Raw genomic sequence first — 27,089 nt, forward strand, 5'->3', positions numbered from 1 at the left:
GAAAGGATGACGATGAAGGTCTAGAGTAAAATGGGAGGATGAGAAGGACGGAATTGTTCAGTCAATTGGGGATGGCTGATAAAAAGCTAGATTCAATATACAGACAAAAAGCAAGAGCGAATTGGATCAAGCACGGAGACATGAACTATAAATTCTTCCACAGTGCAATTAGATGGAGAAGACTTAAGAATGAGGTCAAAGGTGTAGAGGTGGACTCTTAATGGTGTGAGGAACCGCAAATAGTACGTAGGGAAGCAAAGTTGCTGTTTGAAAAGAGGTTCACGGCTACACAGGACGTGGGTGTAAATTTGGGATCAGTGGAGTTCAAATCCCTAACCTCGGAGATGAGTAGGAATATGATTGATAGCTTCTCTGAGGAAGAAGTGAAGGATGCTGTGTGGCAATGTGGAGAGTCAAAGAGCCCAGGCCCGGATGGTTTCAACTTTAATTTCATTCAGAGTTGTTGGGATATGATCAAATCGGACGTAATGACAGCTGTGAATTTCTTTCATGTTACAGGGTCATTCCCAAAAGGTTGTAACGCGTCTTTCATTGCTCTTGTTCCCAAGGTAAGGCATCCTTCTTCGTTTGATTAGTTCAGACCAATATCGCTTGTTGCAGTTATCTATAAGATCATTACCAAGATTTTGTCATGTCGTATGAAGAAAATCATGCCTATGATTATTGACGATTGCCAGTCAGCTTTCCTAAGCGATATAGGACTTATGGACAATGTTGTTATGGCAAATGAAGTTCTTGAGGAGATTAGGAGGAAGACGAAGAGTGGGGTATGTTTCAAGGTGGACTTTGAAAAGGTGTATGATTCTGTAAAGTGGAGTTTTCTGCTTGATATGCTGCGGGGTTGGGTTTTCATGACAAATGGATATTGTGGGTTAAAGGGTGTCTAACTTCGTCGTCTATATCTGTACAAATGGATATTGTGGGTTAAAGGGTTAAATGGTTTTCCTGCAGCGTGTTATCCTCCGAGGAATTCAAACCTTCTAGGGGGTTGAGACAAGGCAACCCCTTGGCCCCCTTCCTGTTCTTAGTGGTTGCTGGAGGTCTAGCAGGGATGGTGAGACAAGTTTTGTCAAAGGATATGCTCATGGGCGTAAAGGTGGGAAGGAATAGCATTGAGTGTTGCCTTCTACAATTTGCAGATGACACTCTTCATGTGTGAAGATTCTTTTGATAATATTTTTGCAATCAAGGCCATCCTTCAGTGCTATGAAATTGTTTCAGGTCTGAAAGTCAACTTCCACAAATCTAAGTTGGCAGGAATCGGTGTGGATAGTTATGCTATGAATACATATGCGAAGACCTTAAATTGTGATATCATGAGGATTCCCTTCCAATATCTGGGGGTAGAAGTGGGAGGAAATCCTAGGAAGAAACAGTTTTGGGAACCGGTAGTAAGGAAAATTGAAGCTAGACTTAGTTCATGGAAAGGGAGATTCCTATCCATGGCAGGTCGGATTTGTCTGTTGAAATCAGTGTTCACTGCCATACCATTATTTTACCTTTCTATCTTCAAAGCCTCGATAGCTGTGTGTAACAAAATCAGCAGCATTCAAAGAAAATTTCTTTGGGATTGGGGAAGACAAAACAAATCGATTTCTTGGGTTAGTTGGGACAATGTTTGTAAGCCCCTAGAGGAAGGAGGTGTGGGAGTGAAGGAGATTAGGAATTTTAATCCAGCTCTTTTGACAAAATGGAAATGGCATCTTATGTTTGGTGAGGGAGGAAAATGGAAAGAAATTCTTGTATCCAAATACAGTACAAAACCATATATAAGACATGCTAGGTTGAAATACTAATCATGGTGGTGGAGGGATTTAGTCAAGATATGTGGTGATGGGGTTGAAGAAGGATGGTTCCAAAAGGCTATTGTGTGGAAAGTAGGCAACGGGGTCACAGTGAGATTTTGGAAGGACGTGTGGATACAATCCACTGGTTTGAAAACACGGTATCCCAGACTCTACTCTTTGTCTCGTGATCAAGGTAAGATGGTGGGGGAGGTAGGAAGATGGGAAGAGGACAGGTGGCGGTGGGGTTGAATTGGAGAAGGGACCGGTATGAATGGGAGTCTATTTTGGAGATAGACTTGCTATCTATACTGAGTATGGGAGTATGTGTAAGGAAGCACAGGACCATCTCCTTTGGAGGGGGGATCCGAAAGGTATGTTTTCGGTAAAATCAGTCTATTCTATTTTGGCCAACCATTAACAAGTTGGAATAAGAGAAGGAGTGTTTAGTAGTTTATGGCAAGCAAAAGCCATGACTAAAGTGCTTACCGTTTCTTGGAGAGTACTTTTGGATAGAATTCAAACTAGAGTCAATCTTATAAGAAGGGGAGTGTTGGTGAATTCGGCTTTGTGTGTGTTATGTAATATGTCAGAAGAATCATCTCAACACCTCTTCCTTAACTGTGTTTTCGCACAACGAGTTTGGTCAAGGTGCTACCGTTGGATTGGTATCTTCGGGGCCCAAAACAGGGGTATTAAGAACCATCTGGAAAATTTTCACTTAATCCACCTCTCTAATAAACAAAACCAGGTGTGGCTAGGATTGTGGGCGACAACTATTAGTTGCATTTGGAAACAGAGGAATCTGGTTGTTTTCAAGGAAGTGGTCCCTGACACTGATGAGGTTTTCCAGAATGCTCAACTAAAGTCCTGGTTGTGGTTAAAACACAAGGTAGTTGACTTCTCATATGCTTTCTCTGACTAGATTATGAACCCTAACCAGTGCCTTCTCGCTGTGGTGTGAGTGTGCTGACTCCTAGGCTGTAAAAACTAGCTCTTTTCCTGAAGCAGTTGGGTATTGATTGATAGACACAAGGTGATAACACATGTGCAAGGGTGCTGGTGCAAAAACAGAATTGAGAACACAGGGGAAGCAAGTATGATGCTAGCTGAAAGAAGGGACAATCCCAGTCTCGGTTGAAGAAGCTTTGGAGGGTAGCAGCTATTTTTGTGGCCCAAACTCTAGAAGTGGAGCTGCAGTAGTGTGGAGTGGCAGTTATGAACAAGCAGAATGTGAGGAATGGCTAGCTGGGAGATCGGGGGGCAAAAGAAGAAAAAGGTAGTTGGAGTATGTTTTGTATAGTAGTGAAACAGAGGAGATGGTATAAGGCTTGGGTATGGCGTTAGCAGGAAGGTGTGGAGCGACGAATGGTTCATCGGTCATAATTGGGTGTTGGATTAGTGTGGAGCAGGGGCATCTTCTTTGATCAGAGCAATCACTACCCACCTAAGCATTCTATTCCAAGCTGCTAATTAAAGTTTTACAAGTAATGCGTGATGCATTCTGCTTCTGTAAAGTTTTTGTTTAAGGAATGTGGTAGTAGCTTTCTAGATTTTTCTATACGGGTTGGGACAAGTATCCTGTAAATTTAATTTATTTATTGTTGAGGAGAAAAAACAAACCTAGCTGACCATAAAATTGAGTGAGTTAGGTGTTTTGGTCTCCCTAACACTATGTGGAACATGGATTTTTTTGTCAAGAAGTTGCCACTTTGGTATCCATTGACGACGGCATAGTTAATTGGGAAAACATCGAATATGACAGGCTTCAAGTAAGGCTCCTCAGGAACTGCAGTGTAAGATTAGCAAAAGGTACGAAGATCAACGATTAGATCTATAGTATTTACATGGAAGAGGAGGAACCAAATGGAAAGGAAGGTAAATGTAAATGCTTTTGTAATCATTATGATACATCAGATAGTGTATCTTCTACGGATTCTATCGTTGAAGAAACTATGTTTTTTGAGAATAACCTTGAAGATGTTGGACTGCAAGGTGAAAGGGAAGAAATAATTAGTATATGTGAAGGTGGTGGTGGAGGAAGTGGGTCGAAAAAGGTGGCGCTGGTGGTAGGAGACGCAAGGAAAGAACATCTGTCAACTCTTTCCCAGATTAAGGAGTCCTCAACGAAAGAAAAGTATAAGCAAGTGAATGTTATGGATTCTATCACCAATGAGGCAAAGAGTGGGATGAGGGATTGTGCGGTACAGGCTACTAACCTAACTACTAGTCTTGAAGGCTCAGACCCTATTGTAGTCCAAGAGGTACTTACACACTTAGTGGAGGCTGTGAAAAGTATATGTTAGGCCCATTAAGGGGACAACCCAAAAAAGCAATTCGACGACCCATTTAGCTTAGGCAGTTTCTTCCTACACCCCTACATTTTTCTTCCTGCACCCGCACAATTTTGTAAATTCCGAAACTGACCTTCACCTGTTATTTGAATTAGGGATTTGAGAGTGTGATACGTATTCATCAATCCAGAAGCCTAATTTCTATTACGAATTGGTGGATCCAAAATGATTTTTTCAATTATGGATTTCTGAATCCAGAATGCATATTTTGAATTACGGATTGGCGGATCCAGAATGGTTTTTTCAATTATGGATGTTTTGCATTTTTTTTATTTTGGATTAACACTGTCATTCATATACTACCGGAAGCACCAATCCAAAAGATTACTGGACACATCAATCCAAAATTTGACTGGAAGCGCCAATCCAAAACTTTACCAGATTTCATAATTTGGAATAAAAAAAAAATGTAAAGTTTTATATAGGAACAGTTTTATCTTTGCGCAACTCTGTGGGGGTGCAGGAAGAAAAATAGGGATGCAGGAAGAAACTGCCTTTAGCTTAAGGATTAAATCTCGGCCCTAATGTGGGTATCAAAGAAGGGGAAACAGTGAGGATTTTGGTAGTGTGAACGTAGGCACCAAAGTGGCAGGAGACTTAAGGGGGTTAGCAGCGACCAATTGCTACCAGTGCACAACCAGTAGTTGAAGGGCCTCCGACTGAACGTATAAAGTATGTCAACCGTGACTGGGAAGGAAGGGGAGGATTAGAAAATTCAATGCTTATGCCAAGAGAGGAAGTCAGATTCGAATGGGAAGGAAACTTCTTTACCCCTTTACGTGGGCAACAACGTTACGGACTATAGGAGGTGGGCAAATCAAGTAGGCAACCTCGGTGGAAAACCATCTCAGGAATGGACTCTCAACAGGATCAGTAGCAACTCAAGGTTAATCTTAAATTCCTTTAGCAATTCAATTTCCGATGGGGCGTAATTAATTGCAATACGCGATTTTGGGATTCAGTAAATATAGTTTAACCAATTTAATTAATGGGAGTTTGGTAAAGAATTGGGAATAACATGTTGTGGGGATGAGGGAGAGGTAATTAAAGGGTTAGAACGGATGGAAGTTAGAGATTCAGAGGTTTTGGAAAGGTCAGAGGAGGGTAATAAAACCGGTTATTTATGATTATTCTAAGCCTAAACAAAAGAGGATTAGGATGTGGGAATCAAAATGACACCAAAAAATATATTTATTAGAATAGGTTAAAAATCTACACTATTTATAATAAGCGGACGTAAAATTATAGTTATCGTGGTTTAGCGTCTATTCAAATTTCAAAATTAATATGCTCGACGTAAACATAGTGGAGGATGGGACGGACGTAAATGGTGTGTTTTTTGTGTAGGTCTAGCCTACATGCTGCCTCACAAATATATTATTTGTTAAAAAAAGCGTGGACTAAACTAATAGATCTAAAGAAGGGTGGACTTAACCTATGCAAGGGCCACACAATTTTTAAATATTTGTAAGCTTAGCCCTCACATGAACCATACATTTTTAAATAAGCATGGGATAAGCCTCCACTATTGACACACAAAAGGCAGATTCTTCCTGCACCAAATCATTTTAAACTACACCCAATATACATAAAGAAAAAGACTAAAATACCCTTAATGAAATGAAAATTAGGGTTTTTTAAAATGTGCACCCAACCCACATAAAGAAAAAGACTAAAATACCCCTAATGAAATTAAAATTAGGGTTTTTTTAAATGTGCACCCAACCCAACAGCATTGCACCCTTTTTTCTGTGATCACTGTGAGGAGGCAGCACGCGGAGAAGACTGTGAGGCAGTGGCGCGCGAGAAGGAGACGAAGCCACTGGAGGATTGAAGTCGTCGAAGAAGGAGACGAAGCTACCGGAGTAGGATTGAAGCCGCCGGAGAAGAAGACGAAGCCACCAGAGAAGGATTGAAGTCGCCGGAGAAGGATTGAAGTCGTCAGAGAAGGATTGAAGCCAGCAGAGGTAGTTGGTAAAAAGGTTTTGTGACATATAGGTAGAGTATGCAGCCAATATGAATAAATATGCAACTTTTGCCCAATTTTCATTGGCGGTGTAAAATTGATATTGGAACCATTATCACAACTACAACTAGTTTTTGCAAGCAAAATAGTATGTATCTCTGCGCTGCATCCAGTCCAGATTTGCTTTAGTAATATATCCCTCACTTGCTTAACAAAATGCAGTCTCAGGAGCTTGGATGTGTAGGAGCAATAAGTTATGCTGTAAAACAAATTTGTTTGTCTTAGATTCAAGTTCAATCAAACTTTCAAGTTTGTCTGGTGCCCTAGATGCGAAGTTTATGAAGGAGAAACTTCATCTTTGCACTTTGGAGGGTGCTATATACAGATGTAAATGAATCAGAGGAAACCACTAGTCATGTGTGATACTGATCTTTGAAAGAGACTTTGCATGCTTCAGCTTCACCATGCCATATACACTTTTGGTTCAACTTTTTTTGTTTTGTTTCAGATCTTAAAAAAATTATTTTCATATGATTTTGTAGGAAACAAGCTCCGGAAAATTATGAAAGCATGAAAAATAAACACACACTTTTGCTTATAAGCAATTTATCCCACATTACATTAAACACTGAAGCCTTAAAATGGTTCATTTTATTTGAGATGAAATCTCATACTGGGGTTTTTTTTTTTATAAAAATAGATGTCTATTTAAGTATGCATATTACAAATTGAAGATCAAAACTTCTTGTAAATTAATAAGTGTTATGCAATCTTTATTTTTTATTTTTTATTTTATTTATTTTTTTGGTCGAGGTTCCCGGTGTCCACTTTGAAATTGGCAGTGGAAATATTTGATGGCACTGGACATTTTGGCATGTGCCAAGGAGAGGTCTTGTTCTCTCTTTTTCAACAGGGTCTTGATATTGCTATTGAAGGAGAGAAACCAGAAGAGGTAGAGGAGAAAGACTGAAGCATAATCAACCGGTTGGCATGCGGAACTATTCGATCCTGCCTGTCGAGAGAGCAGAAGTATGCTGTAAAAAAACGAGACTTTTGCACACAAACTGTGGAAGGCATTGGAAGACAAGTTTCTGAAGAAGAGTGGTCAGAACAAGCTCTTAATGAAGAAAAGGTTGTTCCGATTTGACTACCAACAAGGTACTACTATGAATGCACACATCACTATGTTTAATCAATTAGTAGCAGACCTGTTTAATTTAGATATGAAGTTTGAAGATGGGGATTTGGCTTTGATGTTGTTATCATCTCTTCCTAATGAATTTGAACATTTGGAGACTACGCTCCTTCACGGGAAGGAGAATGTGTCGTTAGATGTTATTTGTTCTGCTTTATATAGTCATGAATTGAGAAAGCATGATAAGATGAAAACCAAATCAACAACATCAGAAGAAGCATTGGTGACAAGAGGTCGTCAGCAAATTCAAACAAAGGGGAGAAGAGGGAGGTCTAAGTCTAAAGCTCGAATGGTTGCCAAAGATGAGTGTGCTTTCTGTCATGAGAAAGGACACTGGAAGAAAGACTGTCCAAAACTGCAGAAGAAAGGGAAGGCTCCGCAAGATGCAAATGTTGCAAAATGCAAAAATGATGTGGAATCAGATATCTCTTTAATTGTCCCGCTTTCAGCATCATCATATCCAGATGAGTGGATATTGGATTCAGGTTGTACCTATCATATGTGTCCCATTCGAGAATGGTTCTTTGAATTTCAAGAACTTGATGGCGGGGTTGTTTACAGGGGTAATGATAATCCATGTAAGACAACTGGGATAGGTTCAATCAAGCTGCGGAATCATGATGGATCCACCAGAATTTTGTGGGATGTACGGTACGTGCCAAAGTTGAAGAAGAATCTCATCTCATTGGGGGCTTTAGAATCTAAAGGCCTAGTTGTGACGATGTGAGATGAAATTCTTAAAGCAACTTCGGAAGCACTGGTGATGTTGAAAGGCGTGAGGAAGAACAATTTGTATTACTATCAAGGTAGTACAGTGGTGGGGACAGTAGCGACAACAACTTCTAGCTCTAAGAACGATGCCGAGGCAACGAAGTTGTGGCCTATGACGTTGGGACATGCTGGAGAGAAATCCTTGCAAATTCTTACCAATCAGGGATTGTTGAAAGGTACGAAGGCTTGCAAACTTGAATTTTGTGAGCATTGTGTTATGGGAAAACAACGAAGAGTGAAGTTTGGCACTGCAATTCACAATACCAAGGGTATTCTGGATTATGTGCATTCAGATGTGTGGGGACCTGCCAAGACTCTGTCAATCGGAGGTAGGCATTATTTTGTAACTTTTGTGGATGATTTTTCCAGGAGAGTTTGGGTGTTTACTATGAAGAACAAAAATGATGTGCTTGAAATTTTCCTTAAGTGGAAAGCTCAAGTTGAAAACCAGACATGAAGGAAGATTAAGGTTCTCCGAACAGACAATGGAGGAGAATACAAGAGTGATCTATTCCTGAAGGTATGCCAAAATTGTGACATAGTTCGACACTTCACTGTTAGAAAAACACCACAACAAAATAGGGTGTCGGAGCGTATGAACAAGACACTTGTGGAGAAAGTTCGTTGTATGCTGTCTAATGCTGAGTTAGGCAGAGAGTTTTGGGTTGAGGCTGTGACATACGCTCAACATCTCGTCAATCATTTGTCATCATCTGCTATAGATGGCAAAACCCCATTAGAGGTATGGTCTGGAAAACCTACAACTGATTATGATTCTTTGCATGTTTTTGGTTCTATTGCATATTATCATGCGATTGAATCATAGTTGGATCCACGGGCAAAGAAGGCTCTTTTCATGGGCTTTAGTCCTGGAGTGAAGGGATACCATTTGTGGTGTCTAGAGGCAAAGAAGGCGATTATCAGCAGGGATGTTACCTTTGATGAATCTGCCATGTTAAAGAAGGTAAATCCAGAAGGAGCTGATAGTACTCCGTAACAGGTGGAGTGTGCCCGGAAGCAGGTGGAGTTTGAGTAGACAGTGGTGATCCCAATACGAAATACTACAAGTGACTCTCCTATGGCAGAAGAAAAGTCAGACGAGGAAGAGGTTCCTACCCAAGAATCTCAACAGCAATCAGCGCCAATTGCAGTTAGAAGACAGAGACGAGATATTCAGAAGCCTGCTCGTTTCATGGATATGGTTGCCTATGCACTTCCAGTTGTTGATGACATTCCATCCACTTACCTAGAAGCCATTCTGAGTTCAGAGAGTGGTAATTGGGCAGGTGCGATGGAAGAGGAGATGCAGTCTTTGAAGAAGAACAAGACGTGGAAGCTGGCACAATTACCAAAAGGTAAGAAGGCAATTGGGTGCAAATGGGTATTTGCAAAGAAAGAAGGATTTCTTAATAAAGAAGATGTTCGCTACAAGGCAAGGCTGATTGCTAAAGGCTTTGCTCAGAGGGAGGGAATTGATTATAATGAGGTATTTTCTCCAGTTGTTAAACATTCCTCCATTCAAATTTTGTTGGCCTTGGTAGCACAGTTGAATTTGGAGCTAGCTCAACTTCATGTAAAGACCGCATTCCTACACGGTGATTTGAAGGAGGAAATCTATATGACTCAGCCAAAAGGATACAAGGTTGCTGGTAAAGAAGATTGGGTTTGTAAACTTAGCAAATCGTTGACGGACTGAAACAATCTCCGAGATAGTGGTACAAATGATTTGATAAGTTCATGAAGGATCAGAAGTACAAGAGAAGCAAATATGATCACTGTGTGTATTTGCGCAAAATTCAAGATGGTTTCTACATTTACTTACTCTTATATATTGATGATATGCTGATTGCAGCAAAAAGCCAAGTTGAGATTGACAGGTTAAAGGCTCAATTGAGTAAAGAGTTCAAGATGAAGGATTTGGGGGAAGCCAAGAAGATTCTCGACATGGAGATAAACAAGGACAGAGAGAGGGGAAAACTTTGGCTGTCACAGAAGTAGTATTTGCAGAAGGTACTACAACGTTTTGGTATACACGAAGATACAAAACTTGTAAGTACCCCACTTGCTCCTCATTTGAAATTGAGTAGCCGTTTATCTCCGACGACTGATGAAGAACGAGAATACATGGCGAAAGTCCCATATGCAAATGTAGTTGGAAGCTTGATGTATGCAATGGTGTGTACAATACCAGATATTTCACAAGCTGTGAGTGTTGTTAGCAGGTACATGCATGATCCGGGCAAGGGTCATTGGCAAGCTGTGAGATGGATTCTACGGTACCTCTAAAATACCTTAGATGTTGGATTGACATTTGAGCAAGATAAATCACTTGGTCAGTGCATAGTTGGATATTGTGATTCTGATTATGCAGGTGATTTGGATAAGCGACGGTCTACAACTGGCTATTTGTTCACTTTAACAAAAGTGCCAGTTAGTTGGAAGTCTACCTTGCAGTCTACGGTGGCTTTGTCTACGATAGAGCCAGAGTATATGGCGATTACAAACGCTGTGAAGGAAGCAATTTGGCCTCATGCGTTGCTTAAAGACTTGGGAGTTGGTCAGAAACAACTTGAGTTATATTCTGACAGTCAGAGTGCTATTCATTTAGCAAAGAATCAAGTCTTTCATGCATGGACGAAGCACATTGTTGTTCGCTATCACTTTGTGCGTGAGATTCTCGAAGAAGAGGAGATTGTTCTCCAGAAGATTCACACTACGGAGAATCCTGCGGATATGCTCACCAAGGTGGTTACAAGAGCCAAGTTTGAACATTGTTTAGACTTGGTTAATATCTTGCACATTTGAAGTTGGCATTCGGAGGCACAAATTTGAAGCACTGCAAAGTTTGTTTTTGTTATGTTTTGAGAAGATTTGTATTAGGTGGGACCTGAAATTAAGCCAAGGTGGAGATTTGTTGATTTTGGCTTAATCCCAAGTCCCACATCGGTGGGTTCATTGTTTGGGAAGGAGGTTTGAGGGTTATAAATTAACCTTTCCTCCTTCACTGTAATATATCCCAAGTTGTAATATCTTCTCCCATAATAATAAAAGCGGGCTGTTTCAGCTGTGCTCAGAGATTAAGCTAAATTGGCCGAACTCCGTTAACAATTTTCGAGTGTGTTATTTTTCCTCTTTATCTCTTTTATTATTCCACTCTATTTATTAGTATTTTCTCTTTTGTTATAGTATTCAATATTATTTGTAGTGGGAAAATTACTCGTTTTTCCCAATAAACCTATACACAAGAAAGGGGAGGCTCATCTTTAGCTAAATTAATAAACACGCAAGTGAAATTTACAACTTATATCACATAAATAGAACCTCAACAAGATTTGCCGCACTGTCTTCCATTGAGGAATTTGAATTTCTATCATTCAGTTCCAGTCGAGACCTTAGTGGCTGTGGAGAACCAGGCTCATCATGTTGGCCACGTAAAACAACAATCCCACTTGTAGAAGCATCATCAAAAGAAGAATAGTTGCTACTATACTACATTTAATTAAAATTATCAGTTTGTGATTATACAGAACAACTAGAAGAACTTATCCTTTTCTAAAGTAACATAGCTTAAACATACTTTAGGGCTCTGGTCACAGAATACAGATGACCTTGCCCCTTTTGGAGATCGAATAACAACAGTTCCTGATCCATTTCCAAATAATTCATCCTACAAATTGAAGATTTCAAAAGATCAAAGTTGTTCAAAATGAAAGTTCAACAGGTTCATAAGAATTCCATCAACACTTCATGGTTGTTTGCATACAAAATTTGTCTCGTTTCATTTTAGTTACATGGAGGTAGCTTGGAATTAGCTTGTGAATTGGCAATGGTGGTAGAAGTGGTTCCTTGAATTTGGGAGGAAGTGATAATACAATCTATGCAGTTGAACTCATTAGTGAGATAAAGTTATTTTTGTTATAGCTGAATTTGAGAAACTACAAAATAAGGGAAGCAAAAGTTCTTAAAATAGTGTTACAATTAAAAAAAATGATATTTGCTTTGAACCTTTGTATTTGTACCTACCTATGCTTGATGTAGTTTTGAACACCCAAAGGTAAAAGAAACATGTTTCCCAAACTCATTTATTGAAGAGAGAATCCATCATTAACACACCAAGAACAGAGGTGTTAAACACTTTTTCAAAGTTGCAACCACTCACATTATGATGTAATGACTAATCACAAATCAATGCCAAGTTTCTAGGTGTTGATAAAAAGAAATCCTAAGGTAGGCATTATAAATAATGTGATTATGCAACAACTTGTGACTCAAACATTCAGACATTTCTCCTTTTAGCTTGCATTAGTTATTTTAACAATGAGAATGTACTGTGCACGCTTGTGCTTCTAGTTTCCCTTGTTTCTCCTTTCCAACTTAGCTTCTGTTTTTGCCATAACTCAAATTCCTAAGCTAGTTCATGTTATTAAACCTATTCTAAAGCCAAATCCTGTTATTAAACCTATTCCAAAGCCAGTTCCTGTTATTAAACCTATTCTTATTCCAGTTTTTAATAAGCCAGTACCAAAATCAATTTCCATTAAGCCCACACCAAAACCAATTCCAGATATAAAGTCAATTCCCAGTGAAGAAGTAAAATTCAAAGGTCTTTTCCCAAAACCTATTCCCAAAATTAAGCCAATACCAAAGCTAATTCCTGTTGTTAAGCCTTTTAATATTCCAGTTGTTAAGCCTCTACCAAAGCTAGTTCCCATTGTTAAGCCAATTCCTATTCTTAAACCTAAGCTAGTTCCCATTGTTAAGCCAATTCCAATTCTTAAACCTATTCCAAAACCAATTCCCATTATTAAGCCAATATCAATTAATAATTGTAGTTGATTGTTGCAAAACTGAAGGTATTTTAATGTATAAGCTAGACTATTGATTTTATAAAGAGAAGATTAACATTACTATTTACGAGTGGCTAACGAATTCATTCGTGGTTTCCAACCAATCTAGCTTATACGAAAGGAATCGAGATGAAAACCTAGGAGTAAAACCGCGGATCGCAAAGATTGAAAACGGAAAGATTGCGCACGACTACTACTCCATCACGGTGGCACGCACTGCCGCTCAAGCTAAAGCGCTATGAACGGTGACTCGAAAATGCACATCAACCTGATTCGAAACCTGAAAATGTTAAGCTCACTAGGTTGATTCGAACTTGGAAATGTTAAGCTCGCTCTGAAAAGGGTTTAATATTTTCTCAAAATGATTCGAAACCTTAATAATTAAAAAGTTTCCAAATAAATAAAATTAATTATTTGCGTGGGCTTCACCTTCAGGGTTCATTATTTATTTAAATTTAATTTTAAAATGTTTAGCGTGGGCTAAATTTTTAAACTTTTAATTTTTTATTTTTTTCAAGTTTGCGTGGGTATAAGTCACGCTTTCTAACATTTATAAGTGTCCACCAACGACCTTCACTTTTTTTTTTCCAGCTAAATTTATTTTTTCTTGTAGTGTGAGGTACTTAAGAGAATAATATCAAAAAAGGATGCGCATAGTGTGTAAATAGGAAACTAAAACAATCTCCATGTCAGATACCAGATGTTTCTCCTTGTGGGGGATTGTAATGTGTGATGGCTATATAATGAAGGTGTAAATGGGGTTGACTATGTGGCATAAAGAATTTATCAGCTGTGAAAATCATCTAATAGGTAAAGGTTTCAGTTTTCTTTTCGGAAAGCATCTAAAATATAAGATTAACATATCAGTGGTTAATGTGTACGCACCCTATAATGGGAGTGAAAGAATGCTTTATGAGAGGAGTCCTATCATATAAGGAATATACATAAGAATTATTTGTGGTGCTTTGTTGGGGATTCTAATGCGCTCAGGAGAATAAATGAAAGGGAGGGTTCTACAACGGGAGTAGTCAATCGAGGGGGTTTAATAGTTTCATTAAAAACAATCATTGGTTGGATATACCAATAGTTGGAAGAAAGTGTACATGGTATAAGGCAAACGGAACAACAAAGAGTAGATTAGACAAAACTTTAGTGTCTTATGACGGGTTCCAAAAGTGGCCTATGTGTAAATAGTATATTCAACCAAGAGATGTTTCTGACCACTGTGTTATTGTGGTGAAATTTGTAATCTGTGATTGGTGTCCAAAGCCTTTTAGGTCTATTGATGCATGGCAATAGGAGGGTGGATTTACAAAATTTGTCAAAGAAAAGTGGAACATGTACATTGTACAAGGAGATGAAATGAACAAAATATAAAGACAAGATGAAAATATTGAAGGATAACCTTAAAGTGTGGAATAAGGAGGTGTTCGGGTACTTGGTGATACAACCCGACTAGACAAGGAGATAACCAAGGACACAATAATCATTTCACAATTAAGTCAGTAATCTCAGCATCTAAGACAAAGCCCCACCAAACTTCAGAAGGACCTTAACAAACAAGTTTATGTAAATAAATTGGGCTGACTTTAGGGGTCCAAATAGAAGAATAAGCTAGAGTAAGATTCACTTAGCATAAATTGGGCTTGTGCCAAGCCCATCTTTCATGACAAGTGCACCTAGGTTTATGGTTTTTTGACCTACCTTCTAGAAAATTTCTCACAAATGACACCCTTACCTCTCTCACCCTGCTCTCCAACTCACTATCTCTTATATAAAGGGTTCCTTGCCTCATATAATTTCCACTTTCAATTTTGAATAGAAAATAAACTCTGTCAGAGTATGTAGTGAGCCGAGTTTCATAGAATTTGGGTCTTATCTTGAGTGTTCTACACTTCAAGTGGAGGCTCTTCACCACTGATCTTGGAGTCTCCTCCCCCTCCAAGTGGCGTGACCATACCTTCATCATCCTAAGCTTCTCTTTCCTTTAATCTTTTTATTTTTCCATTCCTTTACGTTCCTGTGTTCATAATTTTCTATTTGGTTTCTATCTTCTTTCTTTCCTTTATATGCTCTTTAATTCCGCACTTATTCATCATCACACCATAATTGTGTTTTCTCTTTGCCCTCTAGAAGTGAACCTTCACATTTACGTAACCACTTGGTTAACTTTGTGTTTAGTGGGAATCTTTTTTGCGTTTCTCACCATATTCTGCTTAAAATAAAAAAACCATAAAAAAAGTGCAACCCATAAAATGTGCAATCCTAAAATCAACTCACATCATGTGGTATTCAGAGCATGGTTTTAATTGTGCTTATCTTTTCTGTGTTTATTTTTTGCTTTAAAATTCCAACACACTTCAATTATGTTTTTATTCTTCCAGCAATTTAAATTATGCTTTTATCTTTTAACAATCTTTCAATTTTTCACCTTTAAATTCCTGTGATTTACAATTCTGCCTTTTTATTCACTAAGCAATTTAAATTTTTCTTTTGAATTATTTGTCTCATTCTTTTCCTTATCTATCTTGCTTGAGTCTTATGTTCTTAGTGTTCTAAGAGTCTTTAAATCCATTCCATTTCTTTTAACTTTAATTGTGAATAGCTAAAATCAACTAGAATTTATTTAAGTGGTAGTTGATTTAGTTTCAAATGAAGAATTCAAGTGATCATATGAATTGAATCTCATTCTATTTGTGAAAATTTGAAAGTGAAGTAAAAATATGCATGTCAAGAATGTGGACATTTTAAATCCATAAAAACAAATACAAAAACAATTTGAATGCAATTCAGTTTTCAATATTAAAGTACTAAGAGGATTCTTTTATGTGGCAAATTGTTTTCACATTTGTGGAACTTTATCCTTCTTACTTTTACACTTTCTAAGAAAATTAAAACTTCAGAGTTAAAAGTTTAAATAAGTTTCTTTGAGTCTTCATAAGTGCTTTTCTTGTTTGTCTTGTTTAAGTTTTGTCATCATCATACTTTCATTTTGGTTTAGCTTTCTTTGTTTAAACTTTTCTTGCTTGTCAATTAATTCTCTAAAAGTTTTGTTGGGGATTCTTTGCATGAACAAGTGATAAGAGCTTTGACCTCTTTCACTTGAAGTGTTGCTACCAAGTGTTGACCCTCTGGCGTTTTTGAAAACCTTGCTTAAGTGAATCTACCATTTTTTCCATCCTTTACTAAATAGCCAAGTGATACACATAAGTGAGTAAATTATTTGTTGTTAAAAACAAATTATTTAATTTTTGTTGTGTGCAAATATGCATCATTTATCTTCAGGGGAATCTTCCAAACCACAATCTCCTCAAAAGACACGCCTTTTGGGGGAGCTTGAGGATACCAAAAGGAGCTTGACCCACAAGGAAGAGGAAATGCGACAACTAATAAAAAGGATACAAAGGCTAGAGGATACACAAGCGAGACAAAACCGCGAGAGGAATGAGAGCCTAAAAGAGATACAAGACATTACATGCACTATGGAAGTCAATAAGAAAAAGAAGATTGGAGAGTGCAAAATATGAAGCTTGGTGCCATCATCAACAACCAAAGAAGACCCTACCTTTTGTAAAATTACCTAGTTTTAATGGGGATAGTGACCCAAATGTATATCTAGGATGGGAAGCTAAGGTAAAACAAACTTTTAATGTCTATGAGGTCGAAGATGACCAAAAGGTTAAGTTAACTTCCTTGAATTTGAGGACTATGCCATGTAATGGTGGCATCAAACTGTAATGGACATTGGGCTAAACAAAAGGCTAATCGTGGTCTCTTATCACGATTTAAAGTTATACATGCGTGCTCAGTTTGTTCCTACTCACTATAGGAAGGAACTCTTGTTGAAGCTCCAACAACTTCATCAAGGGTCTAACAATGTAGACGAGTATTTTGAAGATTTACAAGTAACTTTGACTAAAATTAATATGCAAGAAAGTGAAGAGTCAAAGATTGTTAGATATGTGAGGGATTTATGATGAGAAATACAAGATGTTGTAGAATTATATGAGTATACTTCTTTTAAAAATTAGTTCACCTAACCATCAAGGTTGAATCACAAGTTTTGAAGAGAAATTCTTTTAAAAATACTCATAATGATGGCTTTTACAAATCATCTTGGAAGGACAAACACAAATTTCAAAACCAAGACTCTCCTTCCAATTTCTTAAAAGAAACCACCCCACATCATAAAAAATATAAAGATAAACCTTTTACTCTTAAATCACCCACAAAAACCTCAAGTAAAAAATGCTTTAAATGACTAGGTTTTAGGCATATTGTTGCTAATTGCCCAAGTAAAAGAATAATGATGGTTAAAGGGGGATAGTCATGAGTGACCATAGTTCCCAATCATCTAGAGCTAGCTCCCCTTCCTCTTCAAAAACCCCAAGTGAGGACAAGTATGAAATACCATGTGAAAGTGATTTGTTAGTAGTAAGGAGCATGTTGGACAACTTCAAAAACCTTTTGATGAAAGTCAAAGAGAAAATATTTTCCATACCGGGTGCCTTATTAATGACAAATTATGTTCCTTGATAATTGATGAGGTTAGTTGTACAAATGTGGCAAGGACAAGAGTGGTGGAGAATACACAGCCCTACCAATTGCAATGGCTAAGTGAAAAGGGTGAAATAATTGTTAATAAACAAGTCCTCATATCTTTCTCAATTGGGAAATATAAAGATGAGGTGTTATGTGATGTTGTACCCATGGAACCAACCTATATTTTTAGGAAGGCCATGACAATATGATAGGAAAACTTTACACGATGGCCTAACTAACAAGTTTTCTTTTCACTTACAAGGCCATAAGATCATATTGGAACCTGTATCTCTAAAAGATGTAAATAAAGACCAAATAAAAATAAAACAAATAAGAAAATCGGAAAAAGCTAACGAAAATAAAAAAATGGGGTTCATCACCTCACCAAACATGGTGAAAATCGTAATGTTGATCCGTCCAAATAAATATTGTCGACTCACTTTGGTACTCTCACTCCTTCTCTTGTTTATCTATTAATAGCTCTAATTACATGCAACATCTGTTAGAGAAAAGTGAGAATAATTTTCAAAATCCTTCTAAAGGTTTACACCTTATAAGAAGATTTTCACACCAAATTCCCTTTGATCCTACGCATTCTTCACAAACATTACATGTAACTAGAACCATTCCACCCAAACTCCTAAAATTTAATGAACATAAGTTTGTTTCACAACTCACATATAGAAATTAAGTGAACAAACTAACTATGTTATTTATCGGAGTTTTAAATTTGAGGTCGAATTCTTTCCAACTTGAGAGGCATGATACAACCCAACCAGACAAGGAGATAACCAGGATACAACAACCACTTCACAATTAAGTTAGTCATCTCAACATCCAAGACAAGACCCCACCAAACTTCAGAAGGACATCAACAGAAGAAGAACCAGACATAAACCAGAGCATCAAATGTTTTTTCTTTTGGTCTTTTTAAAAGACAAGTTTATGTAAATAAATTGGGCTCACTTTAGGGGTCGAAATAGAAGAATAAGCTAGAGTAGGTTTCGCTTAGCATAAATTGGGGTGTACTTAGCACAAATTGGACTTGTGCCAAGCTCACGTTTCATGACAAGTGTACCTAGGTTTAGGGTTTTTTGACCTACCTTCTAGAAGGTTTCTCACAAATGAGACCCCTGCTTCTCTCACTCTTGCTCCCTAAGTCACTCTCTCCTATATAAAGGATGTCTTGCCTCATGTAATTTACACATATAAATTTTGAATAGAAAAGAAACTCTATCAGAGTGTTTAGTGAGCTGAGTCTCCTAGAATTTGGGTCTTATATTGAGTGCTCTACACTTCAAGTGGCGGCTCTTCACCACTGATCTTGGAGTCTCCTCCCCCTCCAAGTGGCTTAACGACACCTTCATCATCCTAAGCTTCTCTTTCCTTTCATCTTTTTATTTTTCCATTTATATGTGTTCTCGTGTTCATCTTTTTCTATTTCGTTTCTATCTTCTTTCTTTCCTTTATATTCTCTTTAATTTTGCACCTATTCATCATCACACCATAATTGTGTTTTCTCTTTGCCCTCTAGAAGTGAACCTTCACACTTAATTAACCACTTGGTTAAGTTCGTGTCCAGTGGAAATCTTCTTTGCGTTTCTCACCATATTCTGCTTAAAATAAAAAAAAACCATAAACAAAGTGCAACCCATAAAATGTGCAATCCTAAAATCAACGCACATCACTTAGACACAACAAAACAAAATATTTTGAAGGAAATAGAGGTTTTGGACAACCAAGATGACAACAGTGACCTAAAGGATAATTCTAATTTGAAAAGGATGGACCTTGTCAGTCAATTCAGGGTGTTAAATAATAAGATGGACTATATTTTGTGCCAATAGGCTAGGTCAAACTGGTTAAAGCATGCCGACTTGAATTCAAAATACTATCAATCTATAATTAGATGGAGAAGAATGAGGAAAGAAGTTAAAGGAGTAGATGTCAGGGGTCAATGGTATGAGGATCCTGAAGTGGTAAGAAAGGAAGCAAAAAATTTGTTTGAAGACGAATTCAAAACCACTAAGGATTTAAGGGTCATACTTGGAGCAATTGAGTTTAAATCTGTATCTTAGGAGGAACAATCAAAGTTGATAACATACTCTTTTGAGGAAGAAATAAGGGAAGCAATATGGCAATGTGATGGGAAGAAAAGTCTAAGGCCTGATGGGTTCAATCTCAAATTTATTAAGAATTGTTGGGAAGTCCTAAATTATTATATCTTTGAAGCGGTTAGCCACTTTCAGGATACAGAAAGTATCTCTAAGGGATGTAATGCTTCATTCATTGCTCTAGTACCTAAAGTGAGTTATGTATGAAAGTGGACTACGAAAAGGCCTATGACTCGGTCAGATGGGACTTCCTTTTCGATATGTTATTCTCTGCATCGATTTTGTTGGAATATATGGCCTTAAACGAGAGGGGGGGGGGGGTGAATTGTTTAAGAGAGGTTTCTGAAATCTTTTAGAAGTTTAACAAAAATCAGAATAGAAATCAGGTTAGCCATGAACAAGTTCAATAAAACAGCAAAGCAGCAGAAAAATAGTCGGTTGTTTATGCGAAACAATCGGTTGTTTATACCAGTAGAAACTAAAAACAAAATGTAAATGAGTTTAAGGGTAAGAGAAAGATACGCCAACTATTTATACTGGTTCACTCTTAAATCAAGAGCTACATCCAGTCCCCAAAAAACCACTGGGTAATCCATTAAGTAATCAAACTAGATTACAACACAGAATCCACAAAAGCAGGTGACCCTGAACCCTTCAAGAAACACACTCACTTTGGCAATTCACACACCAAGAGTATTGATCTTGACCACCTCAGGAGCACACAACACTTCTTGGCAACACAACACCAGAAATACAAAAGGTTGAGAAGAGATTACACTTGTTTACAGAACAATCTAAAATCAATACAAATGCAATCCTATTCCATTCTCATAGAAAACCCAAAGCTTTGATGTGAATGTTCAAATCTTGAATCAACTCTTTCACAACTGAAAAACTCAAATCTGATTTTCTAACTTGTTTAAAAACATAAACAAACTATTTATATTTTCCAAAGATTTGTCAAAGCATTTAATGAAGGAGCGTATTCAGTTGGAAATCATTTAAAGCACATTCAACCACCAAAACAAAATTTTGTTAGGATTTTCAAAGAAACAATTGGTTGAAACCACGAAACAAACGATTGTTTGGTTTGGAAGTTAAGTCAACCAAACTTAAACAATTCTCAACCTTTTCAAAAACTCCTAAGAGTAAAACAACTGGTTGATTCGACAAAACAACAGGTTGTTTTTCACTTAGTTTGAAAAACACTTTATTTTAAAAACGATTTAAAACACATTAGCTTTAGATTCAACAAAGGAGTGGATTACATATAAAACTACCCAGATCCCTCCCAAAACACAGCAACAACACAACCTTGCATCAAGCACAAAGGATTTGGATTCTTCAAAGCACAATTTGAATTATTCAAAGCACTTGATCACTCTTGATCAATAAATTTCAGTATTGGGAAATGGTAGCCCTACAAAGGAATTTAAACCAAAAAGAGAGTTGAGTCAAGGAAAACCCTTAGCACCTTTTTTATTTCTTGTGGCAGCGGAAGGCCTTGCGGGGTTAGTTAGAAAAACCGTAAAAAGTGAGATGCTAAAAGGTGTGAGAGTAAACAAGCTCGAGGTGGGTGGACTCATGTATGCTCAATTTGCAGATGATAAGTTTTTTATGTGTGAGGTATTATGAGCCTGCTTCAGGTATAAAAATCAATTTCCATAAATCTATGCTTCTGGATTTAAATGTGGATAGGAACACATGTGATTGTTATGCAAAGACCTTATATTGTGCACAAATGGTTAGAATAGATGGCTAGAACAAGAGGAGGGGGGTGAATTGTTTTCAAAATATTTTCGCACAACTTGGCTTACAATGAAACTCCTAACAATCAACTCAGAAAAGCAATCCAGAAAGCTAACAAAAAAAAAAAACAAAAACAAAAACAAATAGCAGAAATTCAACCGGTTGAAATTATTATTCAATCGGTTGTTTATGATAGCGGAAAATACAAACAGTTAATGAGAGAAGAGATAGAGAGAATTACACTTAGAGTTTATACTAGTTCACTCAATCACAGAGCTACATCCAATCCTCAGCCAAACCACTGAGTATTCACTAGGCAATCAAATACAAATCACACATACACCAACCACAAAGAAGTGACTTTGAATCCCACAAAGCTTTCTCACCTTCTTTGCACACAAAAAACACCTAAAGCCAGAATCACACTGACTTTACAGGATTTTACCACAGTTCTACAGAAAGTAATATTGAACAATTACAAGAACTCGAACAAGATAGGAAAACACATGGAATCCCTATACACTAGAACATTATTGATCAGTTCTCTGAACCACAGCAAAGCTTCAAAGGTAATCTTGCTAAAACAAACCTGGTAGAAAACTTTTCACAAACGATTTGTAATCTCTCAATCAAAACACAATCAGAATATCAATCACTTCTGTTTCATCAATCTTGTCTTGTTAAAACTAAGATTCAATTTATAAACCTTGAAAAGCTATCATGACTACAGTTTGGAACGACCAAAACAGTTAAAACAGACTTTCAAAAAATTGTTGTGAAAACACACATTTAATCGGTTAAAACCACGATTCAACCGATTGAATGGTTTTGTCAGTTATGCAACTGATTCAAAAAATAGTTTTAAAACAGCTCTTCCAGCTAAGTAACAAACAACCAATTATTTCGAAACTTTACTTGGTTGTTTTTCCCTTTGCATGGAAAAACACTTTAATCTTTAAAAACAGAATGTAAAAAGCTTTGTCTGAGTATCAACACTGATCTTACAACAATTCTAACCCCAAACCAAAACCTAAACTGTTCCTGCCGGTTGACCAGATTGTGCTTCGTGCGTAGCTAAGACCCGTGTATCAAGGACTCCTTCGTCTTTGTTCCAAATATCCTCCCTGTGCCACTGTGAGTACTTGAAACAGAGAGAAAAAAGGGGCGCCCTCGCGGCCGTTTGCACTCCGACGATGAAGTATCGGAGCACCGTGGATGGATGCTCTGAAGGTGGTTGAATAACTGAGTAACTGATTTCTCTCTAATTTCCTGTATGTACAGCAGGTTCGCTAGCAAGCAACTAGAGTGTGTGTAAAACTGAATCTCCCCCCTTCCCTCAAACGTCTAAAGCCTCTTTTAAAAGTCTAAAGCATTCAAAGCGTCTTAAAGCGCATTTAAAGCGTCTTAAAGCGCACTTAAAACACTTAGAAACGTTCGACGCGTTTAAAACGTTCAAAGCATTTACAGCGGTTAAAGTACTTTAAAGCGTTCAAACGTAAACTGAATAAAAACGTACCTTAGCAAACTTTCAGGGAAACTTATATACCTTGATGTTTCAATGCTTACTGCCATGTGTTCTTCTGACTTGATCGGTATTCTACGTGGAGGGCCTTACAGCGTCGTAACCCAACTTATGGATATTCCATCGTGTAAGTCCTCATTCTTCGAAATGCATCTGGCGCAAGGGGTGACTTTTTGGGTGCCAACTCATGCGCCCATGCCTCTAGTCACTCGCCCTGGGAGTGTATCTACCTTCCTCTCGTACCACGCACATGGTTCGCCCCTGGGCGTGGCCCTCTCATGGGTTATTTCTGTCCCAGGGGTCTCCCAGAGGTGGCGTGGGTACTTCACAAGTCAGGTTACTCCTCACTGGTACTGGGAATATAACCTTGAAGCCACCTTTCTCTTTTCTTTATTACTGTTCTGAGGTACTGAGGCCCCTCGTGGTGTCGCCCCCTCCACGGTCTTTCCTACCTGTGGGTATCGGGGGGTGACACCGTCGATGCCTTAACCTGGCGATGCCTCATCCTGGCGACGCCTTAACCTAGTGACGCCTTAACCTGGCGACGCCTTCACCTCGCGACGCCTTAACCTGGCGACGCCTACACTTGGTGACGCCTCATCCTGGCGACGTCTTAAGCGGTCAACCTATTGACTTTCCTCCCTGGGATCCCTGGATGGGTCCCACCATACGTTTGACTTGGCTTTGACTTTGGTCAACGCCCGGGGACGGGACGGTACACAAGCCCCCCAGTCTTGAGCTGACATTTGTTTCAGCAAAAAGACTAAGGCCTCGCCCTATCATTCACGTGGCATTCCTGCTGACGTGACATTCCTTTGAGCAGTTGACTTGACGTTCTCTGCGGTGAGGATGTGACGTTCTCTGCGGTGAGGATGTGACGTTTTAAGTTATGCTTTAATCTCTTGACAGGTGGCTCAATCGCACGGCCATCACTTAGCGCCTCTCGCACTCCTCAAGTTAATGTTATATCTTTCGAAAACGCGCGCTCCAAACCACTGTTTCATTCACTCTTTCGCATTCCCTCCACTGTTCATCTTCTCAAACTTTCTTTGCAACGTTGGCTCTCTCTTTCGCGCTTCCAACCTTCATCCAATCAGGTACTCAAAAGGTATGATTTTTCTCCTTTAATGGTTTTACCCCTTAACTTCTGTACGGATATAACTGCCTGGGCCTGTTTATTTTTCTTGCATTCGTGTTCTTCTTCCTTACTTCTCTGTTTCTCCCTTTCTGAACTTCTCGCGTGGGTAGAGGTTTTCTTAGGGTTTTCTCTTCACCTTTCTTCCTTAACCTCATTCGCTAAACCCTTTTCCTTTCTTCATTCTTCAGTTCTTTCCATGGCGCGTACTAAAACAACGGCCAATCCTCCACCCCCAAAGATCAACTATAGGGCCCTTTACTCCTGGGCCCCCAATGAGCTGCTCGAAGAGAGCTCCACCCTAACCTCCATGAAAGATTGGAGGGATCACATCAAAGGATCAGGCATCTACCAACATCGTGCCTTCGCTAGGAGGCACGACGAAGATATCTCTGTGCTCCCCTGTATCCCAGGCGAGCCTGTGTGCGGAGATGAGAGGGCCAACAATGGGGTCCCTTTCTTCTTTTTCTACCAGGTGGTCTTCAAACGCATTGGGATGCGCCTTCCTTCTCGAGGTTCGAAAGGGAACTACTCACAGAAATTAATGTCGCCCCAGCCCAGCTACATCCCAACAGCTGGGCTTTCGTCAAAGAGTTCGACATTTTGTGCGGGTACTTCGGGCACGCCCCCTCCGTCGACATCTTCCTTCACTTCTTCGAAGTGAAGAAGCAAGGGAAAAGCCTCTGGGTGAGCTTTAGCAACATATCTGGAAGGGTCCTCCTAACGCTGTTTCAATAGTCCTTCAAGGGGTGGAAGGGCAAGTTCTTCAGAGTATGTTGCTCTCACTATGACCACACCGCTCTCGATGGCTTCCCCTTGTACTGGGTGAAGAAGGTCAAGCTCACCAAACCTAAATCCCTAGACGAGTTGCCCTCGGCAGATCGAGAGGCTTGCCAAATCCTGGCCAGCGTGGGGGCCTTCAACACCTCCACTCTGAGAAGTCGTGAATACGACGCTGAAGCTCTTGCTAACTACATAAGTATGGGAATCATCCCTTCTAACCATCTATTCTCTACTTCTGCTTGTTTTTGCTTTGTGTATGATTTATCTGCCTTCTCGTGCCATAGTGACTAAGCTTGGGACTAATCGCTAATGTGTTTGTTTACTGGTGCAGATTCAAGGATGGACAAACAACGAAGGTTGAGGCTCGCCGAAATCTTGAAGTCCAAAGGCGACGCTTCGGCGAAAAGGGTTGGGGGTTCCATACCTCCAACCTCTGAGACCACTCCTACCTCCCCAACCCTTCGCCCCCAAGACCAACCTTCATCGGCATCTCCTCCAGCTCTTTCTCCTCCAAACTCACCTCCCCCCACAACAGCCATGCCTCTTGCGCTGGCCGAAACTCCTGTTGAACCAGCCCCCCTCGCCAAAGGCAAAGGGGTGGTAGCGGTGCCTTCTGATGATGAGGGAGACTCTGCTGAAGGGCAAGTCTTTAAAAGAAGAAGGACTTCCCGGGCGGTACCTCAGGTTGCTACCTCCACCACCTCTTCCTCCCACGGGGCTGAGTCTCTTAGGGAGAACCCTCCAAGCGCCACCTCCCCCTCTCAACCAATGACCTTGGAGGGTGGGCTTGGAACGGAACCCACCTCAGCTCCACCACCTACTCCAGAACTTCCTCCTCCAATGCAGGACTCGCTGAGGGGTTACCTGGAGAAGATGTCTCCGTGCGGCCAAGCTGAAGGGCCCAAAAAGGAAGGCATGTTCTACTATATGAGCGCTTTCATGGCCTGTGCCAGCACCTGGTGCGAGCAAGCGAAGGCCAAAGCCATCGAAGCCTCCACCCTTTAAGCGCTAGAGAAAGAGGTCGCCTCCCTGAAAGATGAGAAGGAGCGTCTGGCACAACACTGGGCTTGCAAAGAGGTGGCATACAAGGATTCACTAAAGATAGGCCAGAAGGCCAAAGAAGATGCTAGTAAAAGGCTGCACGAGGTGGGGCAAGCCCATGCTGAGCTCCTTAATCAGGTCGTGCCCCTCCGAGTCAAAATCGTGGAGCTCGAAGACGCAACAAAGGCTTATGAGGCACAGCAGAAAAAACTTGAAGCCCACTGCGTTGACCGAGAGCAAACACTGCGGAAAACTGAGGGGGAGCTAGCTGCGAAGATCGAAGCTTTCAACCTTCTCCAAGCTGAAAACGGCAAACTCCAAGCTGATGTTAACAAGCTTCAGGTGGAGAAGGAATTTCTGGACAAGCAGCTAGCCACCAAGAACTCAAAGATTGAAGAATTGGAGAAATCCAACAAAGAACTCCTCGACGACATGGCGGGCACATTTGAGGAGGGGTTTAAAGCTGGCCCAAGCCACGTGCGAAAACCCAGGGATTGACACCTCAAATTGTGACCCTGGTAACCAAATCGTTGATGGGAAGGTGGTGCCCCTCGACCTTGGGGAATGAGCAGCGCTTAATTGTTTTCCACTTTCTTTGTAAATTTGTATTTACCAACATTTGAACTATCTATAATTCCGGCGCTCGACTTTGTTTATTTAAATATCATTCGACTCTTATCTTTACATTCTTTTCCACCTTTAACTTCTTGTACCGCCCTGGTAGTCGGAAGTGATGACGTGGCACCAAGCCACGGAGTAGGCGTGTTGACAAGGCGCCAGATTTGGAGAAGGGAAGGAAGTCGGGGGGTTCGTGTAATCGCCAGTTATTAAGTTGGCGTGCTCCGATCTCCAGCATACCAGGCGATCGCCCAGTTGAAGATGAAGTCACCAGATGATAAACTCAGGCGACCAAGTGATTGGAGATCGCCAGAACAAGCACATCGCCGAAGATGAAGGTGGTGCAGATTATGAAGGCGGCCGGCGAGACCACAGGGAAGGTGTACGAGAGCACCCTAACTCGCCAATTCTAGTAGAGATCGCGCTCCCAAGTTAGCTATGCACTGGGCAGTACCATGCATAAGTAACTTAGCCAAAAAGAGAGTCAGAAGCAGCGCCCAAGTCAAGGAGGCTCCAGATGGTGGCACGTGTACGACTGGATGCGAGCCACGTGTCCAGGTCTGTAACTGCCAAGAGAGAGAAAGTGACCAGGTATATAAGAGTTCTCAACAAACTTTCTGAGGTACGCACGTTCAGATTATACTCTT

At 39.7% G+C, this 27,089-nt stretch overlaps 1 protein-coding gene and 1 long non-coding RNA gene across 2 annotated transcripts; both read left to right on the top strand.

Moving 5' to 3' along the window:
* Positions 1–4,686: 4,686 nt before the first annotated feature.
* LOC137836446 (uncharacterized) lies at positions 4,687–6,342 on the top strand. Its single transcript, XR_011085275.1, has 2 exons — positions 4,687–5,045; positions 5,932–6,342. It is a non-coding gene; the product is annotated as an uncharacterized lncRNA (long non-coding RNA).
* An 18,750-nt stretch (positions 6,343–25,092) lies between these two features.
* Positions 25,093–26,322, top strand: LOC137838365 (WEB family protein At5g16730, chloroplastic-like). Its single transcript, XM_068647608.1, has 2 exons — positions 25,093–25,696; positions 25,796–26,322. Exons 1-2 carry the CDS (start codon positions 25,093–25,095, stop codon positions 26,320–26,322), a joined length of 1,131 nt encoding a protein of 376 aa, XP_068503709.1.
* Positions 26,323–27,089: the final 767 nt, after the last annotated feature.

The sequence above is a fragment of the Phaseolus vulgaris genome, chromosome 4 (genome assembly GCF_000499845.2).
Source record: "Phaseolus vulgaris cultivar G19833 chromosome 4, P. vulgaris v2.0, whole genome shotgun sequence".
NCBI lineage: Eukaryota > Viridiplantae > Streptophyta > Magnoliopsida > Fabales > Fabaceae > Phaseolus > Phaseolus vulgaris.

Coding starts and splice junctions, on each gene's coding strand:
- LOC137838365 (XM_068647608.1), top strand. CDS start 25,093: ATGTGTTTGTTTACTGGTGCAGATTCAAGGATGGACAAACAACGAAGG. Junction 25,697..25,795: donor TGAAGGGCCCAAAAAGGAAG/GCATGTTCTACT, acceptor TTTAAGCGCTAG/AGAAAGAGGTCGCCTCCCTG.